Below are 24,681 nucleotides of genomic sequence, written 5' to 3' on the forward strand. Positions count from 1 at the left end.
TGAGCAGGCTAGGACTTTATTTCTTGGAGCGCTTGCAGACTTAAATTATAGGGAAATGTTTGGATAGGCTCAGCATATAAAGAAGGTCGAGCAGTGACCTTTCGGTACCAGATAAAGTGAATACTCACAGTATTTTTCACCAGGGTAGAGGATTTAAAAACTAGAGAGCGTAGGCTTAAGGTAGGAGAGATGCACGAGAGATCTCAGGGACATTGTTTTCACTCTGAGGATGGTCCATATCTGGAATGATTTGCCAAGGAATCTACAGAAATGAATACAATTACAACTTTTAAAAGACATTTGGTCAGTTACATTGGTTGGAAGGATTTATGGGGCTATCGACCAAATGCGGGCAAATAGGACCAGCCCAGTATGCCAACGTAAACATCATGGTCACAGTGGCCTGAATAGTTTGTTTCTATGCTCTAGAGCTCTATGACTCTACAAGTCAAGGATACTTCAGAATGGACGAATGACTAATCAGTATCACACTTAATGCTCTGATTGGCGTCCCTATCACTTTTGGGAAATGTCCCTCATTCAGAAGGTTGAATACGTAGAGCTGAAAGTTTTCTGTGTAAACCCTGGAAAGAATTGTTCAGCACTACTCACCTGCAGTCTGTTCTTCAGTCCAACTGTTGATCTCTTGTCGAGCCGCCTCTGCTGCTTTAAGAAAGTCAACAGCTCCCAGCCCTGCTTGATAATGTTTCAGAGAAGCTGCAAGAAAATCCTGAAGGATTACAGAGAACAGATTTATTTTTAATCAGTGGGAAGAGATTAAAATAATCAGAGTGGTTTAAAAAATAGCTACGTTATTCATGATGTTACTCCAAGACAAGACGATAATTTGATAACCACACTCATTTGACATAATGTCCAGCAGTGAGAGGAGATTGAATTACGACAAAATAATCGTGTTTAAATAACCTCCAGTTCCTGAATTAAAATTCTTTGCTTAAATGTTTTGATTTCCTCACTATCCTTGATTCTTGAAATGTACTTAACAGTTGCATTGCATTCAGCTCATTTGCTGATAGAAAATCTATTAAAATATTCTGGGTGGGTCGTCTGGGGATAATTCTGAAATAAATAGACCTTATTTAGGTTTAGTATGAGTTTGCCAGGCAACATTAATGAATTCTAGTACCCATTCCCCCTTCTCATAGAAAATCAATTGCAAGCAAGTTAAAACTTGTCATTTGAATATCAGTTTTATTGGACGTTCCCTTTGCAGATGATCTTTCCCCTCGGGGAAAAAACAATAACGGTCAGCATGACATCAAACTAATTTTCTCTAGAACACACAAGGAGTCCATCCCATTTAGTTGAGCAGATCCCATCTCAGGAAGACCACCAAATAAGCTTGCCGTCCTTGTTGCAAGCTTTACTCTGCTTCCAACATGAAATCCGTGCTGAACTTTGAGACACTGGATCTATCTCACTCTCCAGTAGGGATGCATGATTAGAAACATAGAAAATAGGTGCGGGAGTAGGCCATTCGATGCTTCGAGCCTGCACTGCCATTCAATATGGTCATGGCTGATCATCCAACTCAGTATCCTGTACCTGCCTTCTCTCCATACCCCCTGATACCTTTAGCCACAAGGGCCACATCTAACTCCCTCTTAAATATAGCCAATGAACTGGCCTCAACTACCTTCTGTGGCAGAGAATTCCAGAGATTCACCACTGTGTGATAAATATTTTTCTCATCTCGGTCCTAAAAGATTTCCCCCTTATCCTTAAACTGTGACCCCTTGTTCTGGACTTCCCCAACATCAGGAACAATCTTCCTGCATCTAGCCTGTCCAAACCCTTAAGAATTTTGTAAGTTTCTATAAGATCCCCCCTCAATCTTCTAAATTCTAGCGAGTTTATCCAGTCTTTCTTCATATGAAAGTCCTGACAACCCAGGAATCAGCCTGGTGAACCTTCTCTGTACTCCCTCTATGGCAAGAATGTCTTTCCTCAGATTAAGAGACCAAAACTGTACACAATACTCCAGGTGTGGTCTCACCAAGACCCTGTACATCTGCAGTAGAACCTCCCTGCTCCTATACTCAAATCCTTTTGCTATGAATGCTAACATACCATTTGCTTTCTTCACTGCCTACTGCACCTGCATGCCTACTTTCAATGACTGGTGTACCATGACACCCAGGTCTCGTTGCATCTCCCCTTTTCCTAATCGGCCACCATTCAGATAAAAGTCTACTTTCCTGTTTTTGCCATCAAAGTGATTTGATAGTTTCCACAAAAATTCCAAGGTACGCAAAGTTGGTTATTGTATTTGAGATCTATGGATATCATCAATGGCATTTAATAACTCATCCAGATGTTTTGGTAACTTCCTTAAAATTCCAATTTAAAACATTATGGCTTATTTTCAGAAATTTCAAAATAGGTCCATTCATGATTTGTGGATCTAACCAAATATCAGTAAAATATGATCTAAGATCAAACCTTTACAAATCAAGCAGTCTTTGGACTTTTACTAAATTACTATTTACTAAAACTCTCACCTTGACCACTTCAGGCCTACGTTGTAAATACATTTTTGCAAAAACGCTACCCTATATCGCTATGATTTTTCGCCACGTTAAGGGGCTGTCCCACTGCGGCGACCTAATCCACAAGTTCTGGTGGGTTTGCCCTCGACTCATACTCGCAGCATGGCCGACTTGAGGTCCAAGGAGGTCTTTGTAACTCTTCTTCATGCTCGAGAGTAGTCCCCACGTACTCGAGACCTCAGCTAGGTCGCTGGCCTTTTAAAAATTGCACGCGAGTTAAAAAAAAGGTCACCATAGAAAAAATTGATACTTTTTTTACTCGTAGGTTTAGTCGAAGCAGGTCATAGAAGGTCAGCATGTTATTCGTAGGTAATCGAGGGTAGTCGAAGGTAATCAAAAGTATTCGTAGATAGTCTTCAACATAGTCGAAGGGAGGTAGTAGGAGATCGACTTCACTCTCCACTATTCGGTGTCCAATTTTCCCGAAGCTATTCGAAGCTGGTCTTCCACATAGTCGAAGGAGGTCATCTACATAGTCAACATACCATTTTTTCTAAACTCTCCTAAACTCGCCAATTAGGTCACCGCAGTGGGACAGCCCCTTTACTCACCATTCTCCTCCGCTGCTAACTGCTCCTACCAGCTCCCCCCCCCACTCACCGCCCTTCCTCTCCCCCCTCCCCTATGACACACCCACTACCACACACTCCTCCCCCCTCCCACACACACACCGTTGCTAGGTTATTTGGCTACTGTAAGTTATTCTTTGATGTAGTTGAGTGTAAAAAAGAATCAAGTGCAAAAAATCATCAAAAAATAATAAATTGCAGAAGTAAACGAAAATATGAAGGAAATGGGAATGACCACGATGCTGGGCGCTGGGATGAATCTAATGGGCTGAATGACCTTCATCTATATTGAAAATAAGGATAAAACTGATAAAATCCTATTACAAGGACGATATTCTTAGATGCAATGGGCTATTCAACAATTAGAGACTGTTTTGGGGTAGATATTCCAATTAGTATCAAACACCATTCTCAAGACACCTCCACATTGAACCAAGCAGGAACATTCCTTCCAAATCTCAAGAGGATCGAGCTTGTGTTAACACCATTGTTTTTGATCAGGTTAACAAACACAGATTGAGCAGTTTAGCCTCCAAACCCAAACCTAACTGGAAGGAACGTGTAGGTCTTCTCCCCGTAGAGGCGATTGGCTAACTTCAAGGAATACTTTGCTTTCGGGTTGATTAATTCAGTTTGCAGTTTCTGAAATTCCGAGTGGACGTCTTTGACTTCATCAAAACCAAGCATCTAAGAGAAAAAGTTAACATTCATCAAAAGAAGTGAAGTGTATTTAGTATTCCAGTTCTATACTGTGCTTTTCAGAATTGAACAGTCAATTTATCGTTAAAAACTGCAAATTCACTATTATTACTTTTTCATTAGTTATATGAGAATACTAGACCAAGTGCAGATTCTGTTTCCCCAACCCGCGTTTGTGGGGGGGGGGGGCTGTGGCATTACACTCACACTAACCACTCCCCAAACACACAGGTGGGGGGAGTGGGGGAGAGGGAGACGGGGTTGGGAGAGGGGGGGGGTGAGAAGAGGGGAGGGAGGGAGGGGAGAGGAGGAGGAGGAAACGGGACAGATTTGGGAGGGAAAGGAGAGCAGGGTAGGGGGTGAGAGATGGGGAGAGATGTGGGGGAGGGGGGGGGATGGGGGGAGAGAGGGGTGGGGGGTAGAGAGGGGAAAGAGTGGGGAGGAAAAGAGTGGAGGGGAAGGGGGAGAGAAGTGGAAGAGTGGGGAGGGAGGAGGAGAGGGGTAGCGGGAGTGGTGGAAGAGGGACGAGGGAGTAGTGGAAGTGGGACAGAGGGGTAGGGGTGGGGGAGAGAGGGGAAGGGAGGGGAAGAGAGAGGGGTGGGGGAGGGAGAGGGGTGGGGTAAGGGGAGAGAAGTGGAAGAGTGGGGAGGGAGGAGGTGAGGGGTAGGGGGAGTGATGGAAGAGGGACAGAGGGATAGGGGAAGGGTGCGGGGGGAGAGAGGGAAGGGGGTGGGGTAGAGAGGGAAGGGGTCGGGGGAGAGAGGGATGGGAGAGGGAGAGGGGTGAGGAGAGAAGGGGGAGAGAAGTGGAAGATTGGGGAGGGAGGGGTGGAGGGGTAGCGGGAGTGGTGGAAGAGGGACGGGGGAGTGGTGGAAGAGGGACAGAGGGGAAGGGGTGGGGGAGAGAGGGGAAGGGAGGGGAACAGAGAGGGGTGGGGGAGGGAGAGGGGTGAAATAAGGGGAGAGAAGTGGAAGAGTGGGGAGGGAGGAGGCGAGGGGTAGGGGGAGTGATCTTCTTCTTCTTCTTCTTATCGAGTCCACACACAAGATTAGAAGTTGTTCAGCCAGAGCTGAACACACTTCTCGGCATCTGCACAATGGTGTCTGTCTTGCGCTTCTTGTGCTTCTTGTGCGTGGTGGTGGAAAGATTGGTTGAAACAGGGCCGCGACGTGAACGCTCTTTCCTTGGCCCCGGGGGAGTGATGGAAGAGGGACAGAGGGGTAGGGGAAGGGGGCGGGGGGAGAGAGGAAAGGGGGTGGGGTAGAGAGGGAAGGGGGGGGGGTGGGGGAGAGAGGGATGGGTGGGAGAGGGAGAGGGGTGAAGAGAGGGAAACATAGAAATTAAGTGCAGGAATAGCCCATTCGGCCCCTCGAGCCCGCACCACCATTACATATGATCATGGCTGATCATCCAACTCAGTATCCTGTGCCTGCCTTCTCTCCATACCCCCTGATACCTTTAGCCACAAGGGCCACATCTAACTCCCTCTTAAATATAGCCAATGAACTGGCCTCAACTACCTTCTGTGGCAGAGAATTCCAGAGATTCACCACTCTGTGTGAAAAATGTTTTTCTCATCTCGGTCCTAAAGGATTTCCCCCTTATCCTTAAACTGTGACCCCTTGTTCTGGACTTCCCCAACATCTGGAACAATCTTCCTGCATCTAGCCTGTCCAACCCCTTAAGAATTTTGTAAGTTTCTATAAGATCTCCCCTCAATCTTCTAAAATCTAGCGAGTACAAGCCGAGTCTATCCAGTCTTTCTTCATATGATTCTTCATTGGGCATTGTGACATCACACGATGGAACGTTCATCAGAGGCTGGGGCTGCTTCTATGGGTGAGAAGCCAGTTTTTTTTTTTGAAATATTGGGGGGGGGGGGGGGGGGGGGGGGGGGGGGGGGGGGAGGATTTGATTAAAAATGTGTACATAAACACGACAAAATGTAATCAGGAGTGGATACTTAGTAAGAAAAGTGAAATCTCTACCGAAATGGAAAAGATCTCGGCGATTCTGCGTCTGGTTTCGGCGTAGCAAGGAATCAAAGGAAGAAAGGCGGCCGGCAAGCACACAGTTTTATATATTAACTAGACCAAGTGCAGACCCGTTGGGTCTGTTTCCCCAGCGGCGTTTGCGGGGGGGGGGGGGTGCTGCGGCATCACACTCACATTAACCACCCCCCAAACACACAGTTTTGGGGAGCCCCCCTCCCCATTCTGCGTCTGGTTTCGGAGTTGCAGGGAATCAAAGGAAGAAAGGCGGCCGGCAGCCGTCCATGTAAATGGATCCATTCCGATTGGACATCTGCGAGTATTGGGCATTGTGACATCACACGATGGAACGAATCAAAAGGCAGAAAGGCAGCCGGACGGCAGGCGGCAGCCACAGACTTTTATATATTAATAGATAGATAGATAGATAGAATAATAGAATAGATAGATAGAGATGGTCCACCAGACTTTAGAGCCATATAATTATTCCACGTTAAAACAGGCCCTGCGGCCCAACTCGTCCCTGCCAACCAAGGTGCTCCTTCTAAGCTGGTGCAATTTGCCACAACATTTGGCCCACTAGTAAACCTTTCCTATCCATAAATCTGCACAAGTGTCTTTTAAATCCTGTTGTAGTACATGCCTTAACTACTTCCTCTGGCAGTTGATTTAATTTACTAATTAAAAAAGTTGCCCCTCTTCTCACTTTAAACATACGTGATTCTCCTATCCTGGTTTAAAGATGCTGTGCATTCACCCTATCTATTCCGCTCATGATTTTACACACCTCCAGTACTCCAATGAGCTAAGACTTGGCCGACTAAACCTCTCCACATAGCTCAGCCCCTCACACCCTGGCAATATCCTCGTAAATCTTCTCTGCACTCTTTCCAGTTTAATTAAATCTTTCCTCTAACAGGGTACAGTTTTTCCCGGCAATCAAGACGCACCTGCGTCAAAGACCCAACCCCATTTTGAGTTGCTAAGTTTTGAAAAAAGGCTGGCGGTACAGGATCAAGTCTTTGGTTTGGTCCAGGGGTCGGCAACATTTTTTGCATAGGGGCACGTGTTTTTCCAATTAGTGTTCTGTAGTTTCCAGATCGCCTGCGTGCCTCGGGACAGGCTGCAGTTCCCAGATCCCTCGCGTCCCTGGAACCTGCTATAGCGCCCAGGTCGCCTGCGAGCCTTGGGACTAGCTGCAGTTCGCAGGTCGCCTGCCCCAGGACTGGCTGTAGTGCCCAGGTCGGCTGCGAGCCCTGGGTCTAGCTGCAGTCCCCAGATCACCTGCGCACCCGAGTCTAGCTGCAGTTACACTGTCTGGTCCCGGCGGCCGCTCATAGCCACCCGAGCTACTGAGTGAGTTGCTGGCATGATCCCGGCCCCCTTCCTTCTCAACGTTCCTGCCCTTCCCGCAACTTTACCCCGGCAGCCTAACCGTGCTGATCCGGGCCAGACTCCCCACACGCTGTGGAAGGAACTCTCCCGCCCCGCAGTGATGTCCTTTTAAAGTCACTGTACTGAGGGATAGCCAAGTCTATCTTTCTTAGCTAACAATCTAACCTTCGGCCTCCAAGACGCAGATAAAATTTTGGGCCTTATTTGAGGGTAAGAAATAGCATCTTCATTGCCGAGGAATACGGAAACTAAAACTGAACTGTGGCTTCACCGATGTCATTTACAACAGTGGTGTAATTTGAGGTTTATTGGAACTGGCCAAAAGAGGAGTTTGGGGCAGTGTAGAATAGCCATAATTACATTGAATGGTGGGATAGGCCTGAAGGGCCAATTGGCCTCCTCCCGCTTCTATTTTCTTATGCTTTTATCTGGTCTTGTGAATAATGAGGATAATAAGAATTGTGGATAATGTGTATTCTGATAAGCCACAATTGCCATGGGGATAAGCTGCAGATGAGGTCACCATCTACAGTTTATCCCATTGATAACTTTGGCCCATCCCTGTCAGAGAGAATTATTTTGTGCTGACACATTCCTGCCAGAATCTCTGCTATTTCAAACTAACTTCATTTCTCAATTTCCAAGTCTGAAAAAGGATCTTCAATCTGAAGCATTTCCATAGATGCAGCCTGACATGCTGAATGTTTCCAGCATTTTCTCTATTTTATTTCATTGAATCTGTATGCACTCAGTTCTACTTTAAAGCAATAGATACATTCCTAAGAAACCTGGCGTTATAGAAAATATAACCCCATAAAGACAATACCACATTATAAAGACAATAGTGTCAATGGTGGAAATGGAGCTCGGGGCTACAGAGGTGCAGACTCTAAAGACTGCATATTACATTGCTTAATAGGATATAGTTGCAGTGTCAATAGAAGGCTTATTCATGTCAATAGCCACATGTGGTTAAAGTAGCATGACTGATTGTTGTAAGGAATGCAAACATGCAAATAACAAACTGCTCCAATCCACCAAACCAAACCCCGTCGATTTTCCCCACCCTAAAGCTTTACATGACCAAACATACTCCAGTTTGTTCTAAAACAGGACACGCCTTCTGAAGCTAACATATGGCCACACCTACCTGAGCCATCTGAGCTGCTGTCTTCTCTTTCGCACCCAGATACACCAAGGCCAGTGCCACTGATATACTAAAGGGAGACACAAAGATGTTGCCAACTCTGTTCTGTTCATCCAAATGCTTGAACAGATCAAGAGCAAACTGTATATTTCCAGTAACCAAAGGATCCAAATGGATTAGATCTAGAACAGAAGAGGAAAAAACTCATTATGCATGGAGTTTGCTCATCTGTTCAACCAAGACCCCTTCAGGAAAACACTTTTTGACGTTCCATACATTGTTTATCAGAAACTGTGTTTGAATCTTTGACAGTGGCAAGGAAACGGTGGTATCAATTATTCTGCAATCAGGAACAATACTGTGATCCAATACGTTCCTTACTAAGATCCAATACTGGCTCTGCACTGAATGTCTGCAGGACAATGATTGTCTCTGACAGACATTTCCCTGAAGCAACAGTGTCAGAGGGCCTGGTTAACACTTCTCCCAGTGGCCTCCTGGACAAGTAGATATACACAGTGCCTCATGTTGAGCTCAAACTCCCATTAATCTTTGTGCAACATCAAGCTTGATGACTCCACTGCACAGCTCACCCTTCCATGTGGTTTGTCCAGACAAAGCAGCTCTGAGGAAAAGTCACTGACCATCTTGACACTGGGTAACTGGGGAGCTCATGGTGGTGATGGTAATGGTGAAAGTAGGTGCGTTTGGGGAGCAGCTGTGGGCGGCAGAGGCAAGAATGTGAAACATTCTTCCAGCAAGGCTCATATCTACTGAGTAAGTGTCCTGCCTGCTTAACTTGTGTGTTACAGTGGCACAGTGTAATCAGTGGGGACAGAAGCTTTCTCCCAGTCCAGTCTACAAGGACCCGTTTCTCACTAGCAGCAAGTCCACTAATATGGTCCAATGAGTGTACCTACAACCAGTGTTCATAAAAAAATGTTTTAAATAAATAAACGTTGGATAGGTATTACTTCCTGGCACTTACCGTCAGCCAATTGGTCCGTTACAGATTGTTGACACTGACCTATCTGCTTAGCTGCCATGATGGATGGTTGGTTGACCCTGGGAAAGAACAGCAAAATAGTATTGGAGAAGTAGAATCACAGTAGAATACAGTTATACAGCATGGAAACAGGCCCTCGGGCCCGTCTTATCCTATTTCCTGCATTTGGCTCCAAAACTAGCAAACTCTTCTTACCAAATGTTTATATCTGTCCAAATGTCTTCTAAAAGTTGTAATTGTGATCATTTCCATCAGTTCACCTGGCAGCAGAGCTGCCAAGTTTTGTCAGAGCATTTCAGTATTCTAGTATCTGAAAATCAGTATTTTGCTGAGAAATTCAGTATTTTTACAGTGCCCTTTTGCTGAAATTTTGTTTTAATTTTTTTTAATGTGTGGTCATACCCATGTAAGAGTACAAGAATGCACAACTTTGCTACAAATTGACATGTCTGCTACGCACCTTACTTGACAGTGCATTCATTGTGATCTCTTTGTATACTTCTGTTTGAACGGCTGCTTCCTGCTTTTAGCACCAGATGAGGATGTTGTAGAAGCCATTTTGGAAGCCTCCCTCTCCCTCCTCTCTTTCCCTCCCTCCCTCTCTTATTCCCTCCCTGCCTCTCACTCCCTCTCTCCTTCTCCCTCCCCGAACAGTCTGTGATCCACAGCGCTGTGTGTAAAGCCCATAGCGCTATGTGTAAAGGCAATAACGCTCCAGCTGGTAGCGCTATTTTGAGAACCCACAACACTGCTCGTTTAAATTCCCATGTGTTAAACTGCAGCGCTTTAAACCTGTAGCGGAACAGGCAGATCAAAGCAGACAAAAATAATCATCCAGATCTTGAAATTTAAAATATTAATAGATTTAATCTATAATTTTTAGTTACAGTATAACTTGTTATATCCTTGTATCTTTTGAGCAGCAGGATGAAACAGGAAGTCGGGCCGATTTAAAAAAAATCCGTAATTTACAAAGCAAATCCGTACATCCGCATTCTTATTGCATTTCTGTACAAAATACAAAAAATACGTACTGCTTGGAAGCTCTGTGGCTGCGCATTCCAGATACCGATTGCTCCGAGCAAAAATGGTGACCTCAAGGTCCTTCTTAAATCTCTCTCTCAACTTGAGCCTGTACCCTCTACTTTTAGAGTCCTCTATCTTGAGAGGGGGGGGGGGGGGGGGGGGGGAGGAGGAAACCGTTCTTCAGTCACTTTCTCAACGGAGAGGCTACTTTTTTCATGTCGCCTCTCCGCCTCCCTCACGGGCATAACAGCTTGGATTGGAGGGGCCTTTCCCTGAGTCGGGCCTAGAGATTCAGCAACGGGCGCAGTGTGGACTTTTCCATCGCGGAGCGGAGTGAACCATTGTCGGGGATCACCAGAAAGGAGTGCACCGATCGCTGGCCTGGTGACTTTGGCATCATGGGAACGTGGTCTGCAGTGCTTCTAGCCACAGGCGTGGCGTGGACTTATCATCGGACTATAGGATCACTTAGGGAGAAGAGCTCCGACCGATGGCCTGCGGACTATAACATCCTGAAGCCGCCGCCTCCAAGCCAAGAGTGTGTTCGACTGTCCCGACGTCGGAGTTTTGATCATCTCGACGAGAGGGCCTGTACATCCGGCCAACCATAGTGGTGACTACGGAGGGCTTATGGCCCCGACCATGGATGAACAGGGGAGGGGGACTGGCTGTAACTTTATTGCCTTCCACCACAGTGAGGAATGGTGCAGTGAATGTTTGTGTTGAACTTTATTGTGTGTTCTTTTGTTAAGTGTATCGCTGCATGGCAAATTCATTTCACTGTGCCTTCGTTGATGCACGTGACGAATAAATTTGACTTTGACTCCCCACAGCCATCAGGCTATTAAACCTGGCTCGGACAAAACTGATTATTAATAACCCACTATCTGTTATTTGTACTTTATCAGTTTATTTATTCATGTGTGTATATATTTATATTATGGTATATGGACACACTGATCTGTTTTGTAGTAAATGCCTACTATGTTCTGTGTGCTGAAGCAAAGCAAGAATTTCATTGTCCTATCAGGGACACATGACAATAAACTCACTTGTCTAACAATACAGATTAACTACCATGCAAGACTTTGTGGAAATGTTTCTAAAATCTATACAGACAATGTCCACTGCTCTGCCCTCATCACTTCATGGCCTCCACACAACTATGCTGACCATCACAAATCAGCCCATGCTGATCCAAATCCTGGTAGATCCTGTCCCCAAGAATCCCCACCAATAACGTTTCCACCACTGACGTCAGGCTCAGTAGCCCATAGTGGCCTGGTTTATCTTCGCTATCCACCTTAAACAACAGTGCAACATTATCCTCCCTCCAGGCTTCCAAACTTCTGAAGGTGATGCAGATATTTCTGAAAGGGCCTCCACAATAATCTCTCTAGCTTCCCACAAAGTCCTGAGCATACACTTGGTCAGGCCCTTGGGATTTATCTACCTTCATGATCTTCAAAATCACCATACCTCCTCTTTGGTAATGTGTATATGATCTAAAATACCACAACTGTTATGCTTCAATTTCTTATGGGCTGGTCTCACTCAGGTATGGTATTGGCCAGCTGATGAGTGGTGCCTGGTTTCCACCACTCGTGACTCTGGGCATTCAGGCTAAAGAATTCAATCTTGGTTTCTCATGCCTTTGGGCAAACTCCAAGCAGGCTGTCATGTACCTTTTACTGAGGAATGGCTTCCGTCTGGCCACTCTACCATAAAGGCCTAGGGGGCATCGGAAATGTCCTCGTTCTTCAGGGAACGGGGATTCCCCTCCGCCACCATAGATGAGGCTCGCACCAGGGTCTCATCCATACCCCGCAACACTGCTCTCTCTCCCCATCCCCGCACTCGCAACAAGGGCAGAGTCCCCCTAGTCCTCACCTTTCACCCCACCAGCCGGCAAATACAACACATAATCCTCCGCCACTTCCAACGTGACCCCACCACTCGCCACATCTTCCCATCCCCCCTCCGCAACTTCCTTGTCAATTCTTCCCTTCCCTCCCGTACCACCCCCTCCCCGGGCACTTTCTGTTGCAACCGCAAGAAATGCAACACCTGTCCCTTCACCTCCCCCCTCGACTCCATTCAAGGACCCAAGCAGTCGTTCCAGGTGCAACAAAGGTTCACCTGCATCTCCTCCAACCTCATCTACTGCATCCGCTGCTCTAGATGTCAGCTGATTTACATCGGTGAGACTAAGCGGAGGTTGGGCGATCGTTTCGCCGAACACCTCCGCTCAGTCCGCAATAACCTACCTGAACTCCCGGTGGCTCAGCACTTCAACTCCCCCTCCCATTCCCAATCCGACCTCTCTGTCCTGGGTTTCCTCCATAGCCAGAGTGATCAACACCGGAAATTGGAGGAACAGCGCCTCATATTCCGCCTGGGTTGTTTGCGTCCCGATGGCATGAACGTTGAATTCTCCCAGTTTTGCTAGCACTTGCTGTCTCCTCCCCTTCCTTAACCCTCGAGCTGTCTCCTCCCTTCTCCCCCCGCCCTCGGGCTCCTCCTCCTCCCTTTTTCCTTCCTTCTCCCCCCCCCCCCCCCACCCCCTATCAGTCTGAAGAAGGGTTTCGGCCCGAAACGTCGCCTATTTCCTTCGCTCCATAGATGCTGCTGCACCCGCTGAGTTTCTCCAGCATTTTGTGTACCTACCATAAAGGCCTGATTGGTGGAGTGCTGCAGATACAGTTGTTCTTCTGGAAGGTTCTCCAACCCCCACAAGGAACTCTGGATCTCTGTCAGTGTGACCATCGGGTTCTTGGTCACCTCCCTGACCTAGGCCCTTCTCCCCGATTGCTCAGTTGGGCCAGGCGGCCAGCTCTATAAAGAGTCCTGGTGGTTCCAAAGTCCTTCCATTTAAGAATGACAGATGCCACTGTGCCCTTCAGGACCTGCAATGCTGCAGAAATTGTTTTATACCCTTCCCCAGATCTGTGTCGCGACACAATTCTGTCTCGGAGGTCTACGGACAATTCCTTCATCTTCATAGCTTGGTTTTTGCTCTGACATACACTCAACTGTGGGACCTTATGTAGACAGGTGTGTGCCTTTCCAAATTCATGTCCAATCGATTTAATTTACCACTGGTGGACTGCAATCAAGTTGTAGAAACATCTCAAGGAGATAATCAATGGAAACAGGATGAACCTATGCTCAATTTTGAGTGTCACAGCAAAGGGTCTGAATACTTATGTAAATGTGATATTTCAGTTATTTATTTTTAATTTGCAAAAATTTCTAAGCTAAGCACCTGTTTTCACTTCTTCATTCTGGGGTATTGTGTGTAGATTGATGATTTAAAAAAAAGTGAATTTAATCAATTTCAAAATAAGGCACATAACAAAATGTGGAAAAAGTGAAGGGATCTGAATACTTTCTGAATGCACTGTATCCCACTATATTTACTGACAGCCTACCTCACGGTCTGCAACTCCTGTAATTTTGGTGTCATCAGCAAACTTGCTCACCAAAACCCATTTACATTTATGACCAAGTCATTTATATACATCACAAACAGCAGAGGTCCCAGCACAAATCCTGCAGAACTTCACTGGTCACAGACCTCCAGCCAGAATATCTTCCTTCCACCACAACCACTCCCATAAATAAATTCATACAAGCAAGTCACTGTGAATCCTGTGCATCTTAATCAGCCTACCACGAGGGACTTTATCAAAAGACTTTTAAAATCCATGCATACAACATCCACGGTCCTCCCCAACTAAAAAGGCAATTCCCCACTCCCTGCTCTCTTATCTGCTTGGTTTTTTTTCTGCGTATCTGTTAGTCCTGTCAGTTAATCTTGAACTCTGAAGTCATTCAGGATTTGATGTCAACCTCTCAGGGTCATACAGTATGGGAACAGGATATTTGGCCCAACTTGCCCATACCAACCAAGATGCCCCATCTACACTAGTCTTACCTGCCCAGGCTTGACCCATATCCCTCTAAACCTTTCCTGTTCATGTACCTGGCAGCTAGCTCCAATGTAGGAAGGAACTGCAGACGCTGGTTTACACCAAAGATGCCACAAAAAGTTGGAGTAACTCAGTGGGTCAGGGAGCATCTCTGGAGAAAAGGAATGGGTGACATTTGGGTCAAAACCCTTCAGATCCTTCTGCAGTTTGAATAAGGATCTCGACCAAAAACATCACCAATTCCTTGTCTCCAGAGATGCTGCCTGAACCCCTGAGTTAGTCCAGCTTTTGGTGTCCATCTTCAACTAGTTCCACAGATTCATTATGTAAAGATAGACACAAAAAGCTGGTGTAACTCAGGACAGGCAGAATCTCTGGAGAGAAGGAGAGAAGGAATGGGTGACTTTTCAGGTCGATACTCTTCTTCAGACTGATGGGCATAAATAATCTCACTTCTGGCCAATTTTTCTACATCTTTCTGTTTGCGTTGTTGTTTGATTTTAGAAAAAAACGCTACCACGTTCTGCTGTGATTTTTGGCCATCTTTGGCCATCTTACTCAGAGTCTTCCTCCGCTGCAAAATCGCGAGGGAGAGGCCACGACTCTCATTCTGCTGTGGATCAACTCAACTCAGCTGTGAGTGCGCAATGTACTTGAATAAATTATTTGTTAGCCCTTGATGAAAATGAAACGAGTTGTTTGGCCTGCTGCCCTGCCTGTATTTGAAACGGCAATGTTTTAATTATTAAATACGAGTGTGTTTACTTTAAAAGTCCCGCTCGTTTCATGACTGAGAGAGTGAGTGCGAGAGCGAGTGAGTGTGCGAGTGAGAGCAATTGCGCCTGCGTGCGAGTCTCTGTGTGAGTCAGTCTGGATGGATGGTGAGTCTCTGTGTGGATGGTGCGTGTGTCTGTGTGAGGTGGAGGGTGTGTGAGAGTGTGTGTGTGTGTTCAATAAATAACAAATAGTACAAATAATAGTCTTTTGTAGTTCAGAGCTTATTTGCTATGTTTAATAGCCTGATGGCTGTCAGGAAGAAGCTGTTCCTGTGTGTGTGTGTGTGTGTGTGTGTGTGTGTGTGTGTGTGTGTGTGTGTGTGTGTGTGTGTGTGTGTGTGTGTGTGTGTGTGTGTGTGTGTGTGTGTGTGTGTGTGTGTGTGTGTGTGTGTGTGTGTGTGTGTGTGTGTGAATGGGAATTGGTAGAGAGGTGGAATATTGCGTTGGGGGACCAGCCCTCCCGTGTGAAGCTGGGACCCAGCGGGTCCAACTTAGTCTAGTATAAACTAGAATTTAAAATTATACTTGGCACATTTACTCTAACACATAAAGTCAAGAATTTCATAAAACCATTTATAAAAAGCTTACATTTATAGTATTTTACAGAATATATCAGAGTGGTTTAAGAAAACGAATTCCTTTTTAAGTGCAGCCACTGCTACACTTGGTATGAATGTGAAATACTCCCTGGTGTGTGTATGTGCGGGGATCGCTGATCGGCGCGGACTCAGTGGCCCCAAGGGCCTGTTTCCGCTCTTAAAGTAAAACCATGACTAAAATAATCTGATCACATGATAAAGATTTGCCCGGAATCTGGGAATAATTTTGCAGCTTTTATATTTTGAACCACAACTGTGGGATTTCTTTCATCCAGACTGAAGACAGGGACTCAACGCTTCATCCAAATAAAATCTCCTCCCGAGTCCACTGATGTGAGCCATTAAATTGTGCAGTGGAATCCCAGTCTACATTTCGCTGCTCTAATCTCCAGAAAGTGTCCCTGAACCTGCCGAACAAGAACTGTCAGTGACCCATAATGAACCACGCCCAGCAGGGACCTGTATACTGGGGATAGACACAAACTCTCCGAGTAACTCTGTGGGTCAGGCAGCAACTCTGAGAAAGAGAAGTCAGTCCAAGTGTCTGAGCTCTGTGGACTGCTGCCAATAAACTCGTGCTCATTTGCTTTGGGCTGTGAATACATTTCTCAAATGTTCGAAATGCACAGACATATTTTTATAGTTTCCATCAGGCCGTCCCGTTACGTGGCGAGAATATTAGATAAAACATTAAAGAAACTTGATTCAGATGGTCTGGAGATTGAACGGACCAACATGATGCTAAAACGTCTGGAACAAACAGCCCGTATCTCAACAGTCATCGACCCCTCCGTAAAAGTACGGAATATTCCTACTAAAGTGTCGAAACCACGTCCCGGGACTCCTCGCTCAGCAGACGCTGCTGCAGTTGCAATGGGCACAGCGGCGAAGAAACAACGGCGGAGCTTCAAGCGAAACAAGGATACTCACCCTCAAGCGGCAGAAAGCATCAGATGCAGCCTGCAACAGTTCCCTCCCCTTTATAGGAAAAAGTCACCTGACCACTGTTGTACCACATGACAACCTGGGGGAATGCTGAACGAAACACAGTATTACTGACGACATGTAACGCGAAAAAAAAGTGAAATTCAGCACTTGTTTGTTCAAACCAGACTGTGGGCGAGCACGGACATACACAGCGCGGAAATAGACCATTCAGCCCACCTTGTCCATACAGATCAAGTTGGCATACTGGGCTAGACCCATTTGCCTACGTTTGGCACATAGCCTTTTAAACGCAAATATCCAAATATCCTTTAAAGACACAATAGTAATCTGCTTCTATAGCATTTTCTGGGAGCTCATTCCAGATATGGACTACCCTGTGTGTGGAAAACTTGCCCTTAGGAACCTTCTGTTCTCATCTTAAGCCAATGCCCTCTAGTTTTAGAATCCACTGCCCTGGGGAAAGACTGAGCATGCATGTTATCTAGGCCTCTCATGCCTTGACTACGCTTGGTCTCGCCAATGTAAAGGGGGCGCACCAGGAGCACAGCGTGCAGGAGACGAGGTTTGAAAAGGTGCCTTTCCAGATCTCTTGGAAGGCCTGGTGGGTTCCCTGGATGGAAGTGGGTGAAAAGCCACGGGGGAGGGTGGGTGGGTGCAGGTTACATGTGGCCACACTCTGGCAACAAAGAAGGCCTATGACAGAAAGGTCAATATGGGAATGGGAAGAGTGTTAATCTGTATAGCAACTGGGAGATACAGCAGGATTTGGCAGATCTCCCTGTCCCTCAGTCCTCCCCTCTCCCACCCACTTACATATTTGCATTCTTCTGATAATTCACACCGCTTGTAACCTTTTCACAGACCTTTTATATTTTCATCTCTGGCCTTTCATCTGAACATCAAAACCCACCATCACCCACATCCACCTATCACTCAAGGTAGACACAAAATGCTGGAGTAACTCAGCGGGACAAGCAGCATCCCTGGATGGAAGGAATGGTTGACATTTCGAGTCGAGACCCTTCTTCAGAAGAAATATCTCGATCCGAAATGTCACAAATTCCTTCTATCCAGTGTTGCTGCCTGTCCCGCTCAGTTTCTCCAGCATTTTGGGTCTATATTTAGTTTAAACCAGAATCTGCAGTTCCTCCCTCCACCTATCACTCGCTAGGTTTTGTCATGCCTGTTTGACGGCACTGGGCCTGTACTCGGAGATCAGAAGTATGAGGGGGGAGGGGGCCTCATTGAAACTTACTGTATAGTGAAAGGCTTGGATAGAGTGGGTGTGGAGAGGATGTTTCCACTAGTGGGAGAGTCTAGAACTAGAGGGCTTAGCCTCAAAATGAAAGGATGCTCCTTTAGGAAGGAGCTAAGGAGGAATTTCTTTAGTCAGCGGGTGGTAACTGTGGAATTCTTTGCCACTGAAGGCTGTGAAGACCAAGTGTGGATATTTGTATGGCTTTGTATAGATAATGTCTTGATTTGTACGGGTGTCAGGAGTTATGGGGAGAAGGCAGGAAAATGGGGTTAGGAGGGAAAGATAAATCAACCATGATTGAATGGCAGACTTGATGGGCCGAATGGCCTAATTATGCTCCTATCACTTATGATCTTATGACCCCACCTCCCTACCAGTTGTTTTGACACCTCCCCACCATCAGACTGAGAAGGGAACCCAACCTGGTGTCCCTTAATCATGTTCTCCAGAGATTCTGCCTGATCTGCTGAGTTACTTAAACACAGTGGCGAGGGTAGTTGAGACAGGCACAACAACAACAGACAGAAGTAACACTTGGACAGAAAAGTTAGAGGGATAAGGGCCAAACACGGCAAATGAGACTAGTTTAGACAGGGCATCTTGGTTGACATAATCATGTTTGGCCAAAGGGCCAGTTTCCATTCAGATTCAGATTCAATCTTTATTGTCATTGTGCAGTGTACAGTCCAGAGAGAACAAATTGGTTAGCATCTCACCCAGAAGAGCAGTAAAATATATATATATACTAGACCAAGTGCAGACCCGTTGGGTCTGTTCCCCCAATGTGCGGTTGTGGGGGGAGGGGGGGGGGGGAGACGGCATGCAGCATCACACACTAACTATCCCCCCCCCCCCCCGCACTCACGCTAATTACCCCCCTTGATATTATATTAATATTATTAATTTGCTCCTTTTACCCCATAACCACCCTATCTACTGACGCATAGCCCCCAACTTGCAGTCACATCTAGAGAGGGGGGGAGGTGGGGGGGGGGTATCACGTGAGGGCAGAGAGAGAAGGGGCAGAGACACAGAGAGAGGGGCAAGAGGGAGAGGGGGTGGCGAGGAGGAGAAGAGGGAGGGTGGGTGAGAGGGGAAAGGTGGGGGTGGAGGGGAGGAGAGAGAGAGGGTGAGAGTGGGGGGGGGAGAGGTGAGGGGAGGGGGGGAGAGGGAAGGGGAGAGGTGAGGGGAGGGGGAGAGGTGAGGGGAGGGGGAGAGGTGGGGAGCAGGGAGGGTGGAGGGAAGTGGGTAGGGGTGTGTGGAGGGGATGGGGGTTTAGGGGAGGGTCGGTGGGGGAGGGGATGGAGGGGAGGAGTGGGAGAAAAAGAGGGGAGAAAGAGAGAGGGGGAGAGGAGAGGGGGGGGAGAGGAGAGGGGGGAGAGGAGAGCGGGTTGAGGACAGGGGGAGGAGAGGGGGGGAAGAGGCGAGGGGGGGAGAGGAGAGGGGGGGAGAGGAGAGGGGGGGAGAGGAGAGGGGGGGAGAGGAGAGGGGGGGGAGAGGAGAGGAGAGGGGAGTTGAGGGGGGAGAGGAGAGGAGAGGAGAGGAGAGGAGAGGAGAGGAGAATGGAGGAGAGGAGAATGGAGGAGAGGAGAGGAGAGGAGAGGAGAGGAGAGGAGAGGAGAGGAGAGGAGAGGAGAGGAGAGGAGAGGAGAGGAGAGGAGAGGAGAGGAGAGGAGAGGAGAGGGGGGGAGAGGAGAGGAGGGGAGAGAGAGTGCCTTTTTATTTCAACCCAAACCCCCCAAACAACCATTTGCAGGCAGTGCTTTTTTACTTTAACCATATTTTCATTTTCAAACCACATTAAGGGTGCTCACAGTTGTGTGGACATGTGTTCAGTGTTATTCACAGCTCAGAGAAACGTGACCCTTTGCCTTCCTCCAGCTTGCAGACCTATTGAGGCACACCACTTCCTGGTTTTATAGTCCATCCCCCCTGCCGCCAGCGGGGGCAGCAGAGAGAATGGGGAATTTTGTAAAATCATTAATATCTGTGTCATTTTTCATCGACTGGAAAAATACTCGGTCCACATGCGGCGGAGGGGGGCTCTGAGCGAGGTGGCCAAAAATGACGGCCGTAGTTGGCGGCGTTCTCTCGGAAATTGCAGCACAGATCGCCAAAACCGGTCAAGAACAGACTTTTAGTAATATAGATGTACAACAGTTGTAGTAGTGCAACTTTTCTGGGGGAAGGAGTGTCCGGGGGGTTGACTGGCAATCACCCAGGTGCAGAGTTAAGTAGTGTAACAGCCGCAGGGAAGAAGCTGTTCCTGAACCTGCTGTTCCAGTACAGGAGAGACCTGTAGCACCTCCCGGATGCATGCTGTATGACTATACAATACAATACAATACAATTCAATTTATTGTCATTTGGACCCCTTGAGGTCCAAACGAAATGCCGTTTCTGCAGCCATACATTACAAACAAATAGACCCAAGACACAACATAATTTACATAAACATCCATCACATTGCTGTGATGGAAGGCCAAAAAAACTTCTCTCTCCACTGCACTCTCCCCCCCGATGTCAAAGTCAAAGTCAAAGCCCCCGGCGGGCGATGGCGAATTGTCCCGTGGCCATTAAAGCCACGCCGGGTGATGCAAGGCCGCGCACCGGGACTTGGTGTTAGAGCCCCCGGCGTGCGCTCGCAGAGACCCGCCGCCATTCCAAGCCGCGCGGGGCGGTGCTGTAAGGCCCCGCTCCAGGTGCTCTTCAACCCCGCAACTCGGGCGGGAGAAGTCGCCGCTGCGGAAGCCCCGAAAAGCGGTCTCCCTCCAGGGACCCGCGGGCTCCCGGGGTTACCGTCCGCCAAACCCGCAGTTGCAGCCACCGAATCTCCGGGGGTCGGGTCGCAGCAGCGTCCACCACAGCTCCACCCGCTCTGGACTCGGCCAGCTCCGCGGCGGTGAGGTGAGTAGTCGGCACCAGAGCCCCCGGTCTTCCTGTTGGAGGCCGCTCCTCATTGCAGCCCCAACGACAACGGAGACCCGACAAAGAAAAGGTCGGGTCTCCCGTGCAGGGAGAGATTTAAAAGTTACCCCCAACCCCCCCACACCACCCCCACCCCCCCACATACATACCCCAACAAAAATAACAAAAACTACATAAAAACATAGACATAAAATAATAAAAACGCAGACGGACTGCAGAGGCCGCAGCTGACGAGAGTCGCGCCGCCTACATAAATCCTGGTGGCGGCGCGACTCGTTGCAGCGGCTCCTACAGCCTGTCTGTCTTTTTTTATTTTTTGTCTAGTTAAATGTAGTGTTTGGTGTTTTTTAAATACTGGTTTTTAAATGTGTATATGTGGGGGGCGGGGGGGGGAGGGGGAAACCGTTTAAAATCTCTTCCCTGTCCGGGAGACCCGACCTTTTCCCTGTCGGGTCTCCGTTGTCGTTGGGGCCTAGCACCGTGGAGCGGCCTCCAACCTGAACGACCCGGGGGCTCGGGAGACTGCGCTGCGGACTACTCACCATCGTGGGGCTGGCCGGCCTCGGAACGTGGGGAGCGGTGGTGACTCGCTGCTGCGACTCGACTCCTGGGGCTCGGAGGCTCCAGCAACGCAGCCGCAGGTCCGGTGGACTGGGACATCGGGAGCTCGCGGGTCCGGGGGGAGAGAGAGACCGCTTCCCGGAGCTCCCGCAACGCGACTTCTCCAGCCCGTGTCGCGGGGTTTGGAACGACCCGGAGCGGGGAAGTACATCACGCGGCACGGCTTCATGGCCGTGGGACATTACAGCGCCCGCCGGGGGCTCCAACTTCGAGACTTCTAGACCGGGAGCGGGGCCGTAAATCGCCCGGCACGGCCTAAAATGGCCGTGGGACTTATCATCGCCCGCCTGGGGCTTGGACATCGGGAGAGCAGGGGAGAGAAAAGACTTTTGCCTTCCATCACAGTGGGTTCACTGTGATGGATGTTTGTGTGAACTTAATTGTGTGTATGTCTGTAGGACATTGTTTTTGTTTGTATGGCTGTGGAAACAAAATTTCGTTTGAGTCTCACTGGGGCTCAAATGACAATAAATGTGTATTGTATTGTATATTGTTAAATGAGGCCAGCTTGGACATGTTCCTGTTGATGCATCCAAGCTAACAACAATGTCAATGTTAGTTATCCATATGAATGGCATTGAACTGAATTAAATTGAATTGAATACATTTTATTAGCCAAGTATGTATACATACAAGGAATTTGCCTTGGTGCTTTGCTCGTTATAAGGCTAATTCCAGGGATGGCGGGACTGTCATACGCTGAGAGAATGGAGTAGCTAGGCTTGTATACTCTGGAGTTTAGAAGGATGAGAGGGCATCTTATTGAAACACATAAGATTATTAAGGGTTTGGACACACTAGGGGAGGAAACATGTTCTCGATGTTGCGGGAGTCCAGAACCAGTGGCCACAGTTTAAGGATAAGGGGTAAGTCATTTAGAACAGAGACGAAGAAACACTTTTTCTCACAGAGAGTTGTGAGTCTGTGGAATTCTCTGCCTCAGAGGGGGGTGGAGACCGGCTCTCTGGATACTTTCAAGATAAGGCTCTTAAAGTTAGCGGAGTCAGGGGATATGGGGAAAAGACAGGAACGGGGTATTGATTGGGGATGATCAGCCATGATCACATTGAATGGCGGTGCTGGCTCGAAGGGCCGAATGGCCTACTCCTGCACCTATTGTCTATTGTCTCGCAAGGAGAACAACACGATATACAATAGACAATTAAAAATAAAACATTATAAAAAACATGTGAAGAATAAAATAAAATACAAGAGCAAAAGGAGGCTACAGATTTTTGGTTTTGAGTACAGCTACTGGTCGTGGAGAACATCAGTTTTTATGTCTGGCTATGGCAGCTTTGACAGTCCAGTCACCTCCCAGAGGGAAGTACTTCAAAGAGATTGTGGCCAGGGTGAGAGTGGTCAGAGATGATCTTGCCCCACTCGCTTCCTGACCCTTGCAGTGTACAGCTCGTCAATGGGGGGAAGGTTGCAGCCAACAACCTTCTCAGCTGATCGGATGACGGACTGCAGCCTCCAGATGTCATACTTGGTGGCTGAGCCAAACCAGACCATGATGGAGAATGATGGCAATATAAACTGGACCATCATTGCCAGTGGCAGATTGTGTTTTCTCAGCTGCCGCTGGAAGTACATCCTCTGTTGTGCCTTTTTGACTGTGTAGTCGATGGTGGCCTCCCATTTTAGGCCCCTGGAGATGATGGTTCCAAGTAACTTAAATGACTCCACAGATGTGACTGTGTTGTTGATGGTGAGTGGGGGGAGTGGAGGGACGGGAGGGGGAGCTCTCCTAAAGTCTACAATCAATGCCACCGTCTTAAGAGCATTGAGCTCCAGGTTGTTACGAAGGCACCAGGACGCCAGCTGTGTCACTTCCTGTCTGTAGGTAAATTCCTCCCCCTCCTGGATCAGTCCAATCAGGGTTGCGTCATCCGCAAACTTGAGAAGCTTGACAGAGGTGTCTGTGGAGGTGCAGTCGTTGGTGTAGAGAGAGTAAAGGAGAGGGGAGAGTACGCAACCTTGCGGTGCTCCTATGCTGAGGGTCAGCAGGTCCAAGATATGCTTTCCCAGCCTCACATGCTGCTTCCTGTCTGTCAGGAAGTTGATGATCCACTGACACAGGTTCAGGCACAGTCAACTAGGAAAGTTTGGAGTGTAGTAGCTCCGGCACAATGGTGTTGAATGCAGAGCTAAAATCCACCACCAAAATCCTTGCATAGGTCCCTTGGCGGTCTAGGTGCTGGAGGACAAAGTGCAGGCCTCGGTTGACTGCGTCATCCACTGATCTATTGGCCCGGTATGCAAACTACAGGGGGTCTAGCTAGGGTTGCACAAATAATGGATAAAAGGTCAAAATAAGGATCAAATTCTCGACGGCAATTCGTTGACCGACTCGGCCGTGGCTGGGTGAATGATGAGTTGGCCCGGGTGCTGGACTGCACACAAGGAGGAGCTTTGGCCAGGGCGCCGGACTTTGCGCCCGACATCACGTGCAAAGTCCGGCACCCCATCCAACTCATGAACCGATGATCGGCCATAAGAAGGAAGTGTGGTGGTGTCGGCGGTAAGCGAAGGTCCGAAGGTCGGACGGGGCCACGGGCGAGGTGCTGCTGCTGCACTCCATGGGCTGCACCATGACAGTCCCCTCGACCGGAGTAGCAGCATTCAAATATGGGACAAGGGCTGTCCCGTATGGGACAAACCAATTTAGCCCAATATACGGGATGTCCCGGCTAATAATGGACAGTTGGCAACTATAGGTCCAGCAGTGATATTGTTCAGGTGGGCCAGCACAAGTCTTTCAAGGGTTTTCATGATTACAGAGGTCAGTGCGACAGGCCTGTAGTCATGGGCTCTATGCTGATTTACACATGAGCAACATCTTTTAAAGATGCAATCTCGCCAGGGTTACTGAGAAACAAAAACCATTAAAAGGAGAACACAAAATGCTGGAGCAACTCAGCGAGATAGGTTGCATCACTGGAAAGAAGGAATGGGTGATGTTTCAGGTCGAGACCCTTCGTCAGACAATGGGTGATACTTTGGGTCGATACCGCAGGCAGAAAAAAGCAGAAGCTGTGAAGAGAAGCAGAAGTTGGAGCTGTGAAGAGAAGGAAATTGTGCATAAAATGTCAAGCGATAATGACTAAAGCCGCAATGGAAAAAAAGTTGTTGATAAAAGGTAATTTATCACTAGAAATGCCATAAAGATTGGTGTTGGCCGCCCTTTCGAAAAAGAGAACCTCAGCCTTCGAC

At 47.8% G+C, this 24,681-nt stretch overlaps 2 protein-coding genes across 6 annotated transcripts in view; one reads left to right on the plus strand and one right to left on the minus strand.

The window, feature by feature from the left end:
* Positions 1 to 24,681, plus strand: part of LOC116991066 (leukocyte elastase inhibitor-like) — a 157,888-nt gene that overhangs the window by 62,738 nt on the left and 70,469 nt on the right. The gene's annotated exons all lie outside the window — the stretch shown is intronic.
* The window catches only part of LOC116991102 (leukocyte elastase inhibitor-like), a 196,616-nt gene that overhangs the window by 12,096 nt on the left and 159,839 nt on the right, over positions 1 to 24,681 (minus strand). Inside the window, exons 1-6 of one of the 5 annotated variants that reach the window (XM_033049494.1) lie at positions 21,766 to 21,771; positions 12,881 to 12,887; positions 9,360 to 9,436; positions 8,375 to 8,553; positions 3,689 to 3,826; positions 613 to 730 (exon numbers count right to left, since the gene is read on the minus strand). The exons of 1 other annotated variant lie outside the window; for it this stretch is intronic. In XM_033049494.1, the coding sequence (XP_032905385.1) occupies positions 613 to 730; positions 3,689 to 3,826; positions 8,375 to 8,553; positions 9,360 to 9,417 (493 nt within the window). In that variant the 5' untranslated portion in view covers positions 9,418 to 9,436; positions 12,881 to 12,887; positions 21,766 to 21,771. 3 more of the 5 variants (XM_033049480.1, XM_033049472.1, XM_033049487.1) reach the window with 3 other exon arrangements.

The sequence above is a fragment of the Amblyraja radiata genome, chromosome 2 (genome assembly GCF_010909765.2).
Source record: "Amblyraja radiata isolate CabotCenter1 chromosome 2, sAmbRad1.1.pri, whole genome shotgun sequence".
Classification (NCBI taxonomy): Eukaryota; Metazoa; Chordata; class Chondrichthyes; order Rajiformes; family Rajidae; genus Amblyraja; species Amblyraja radiata.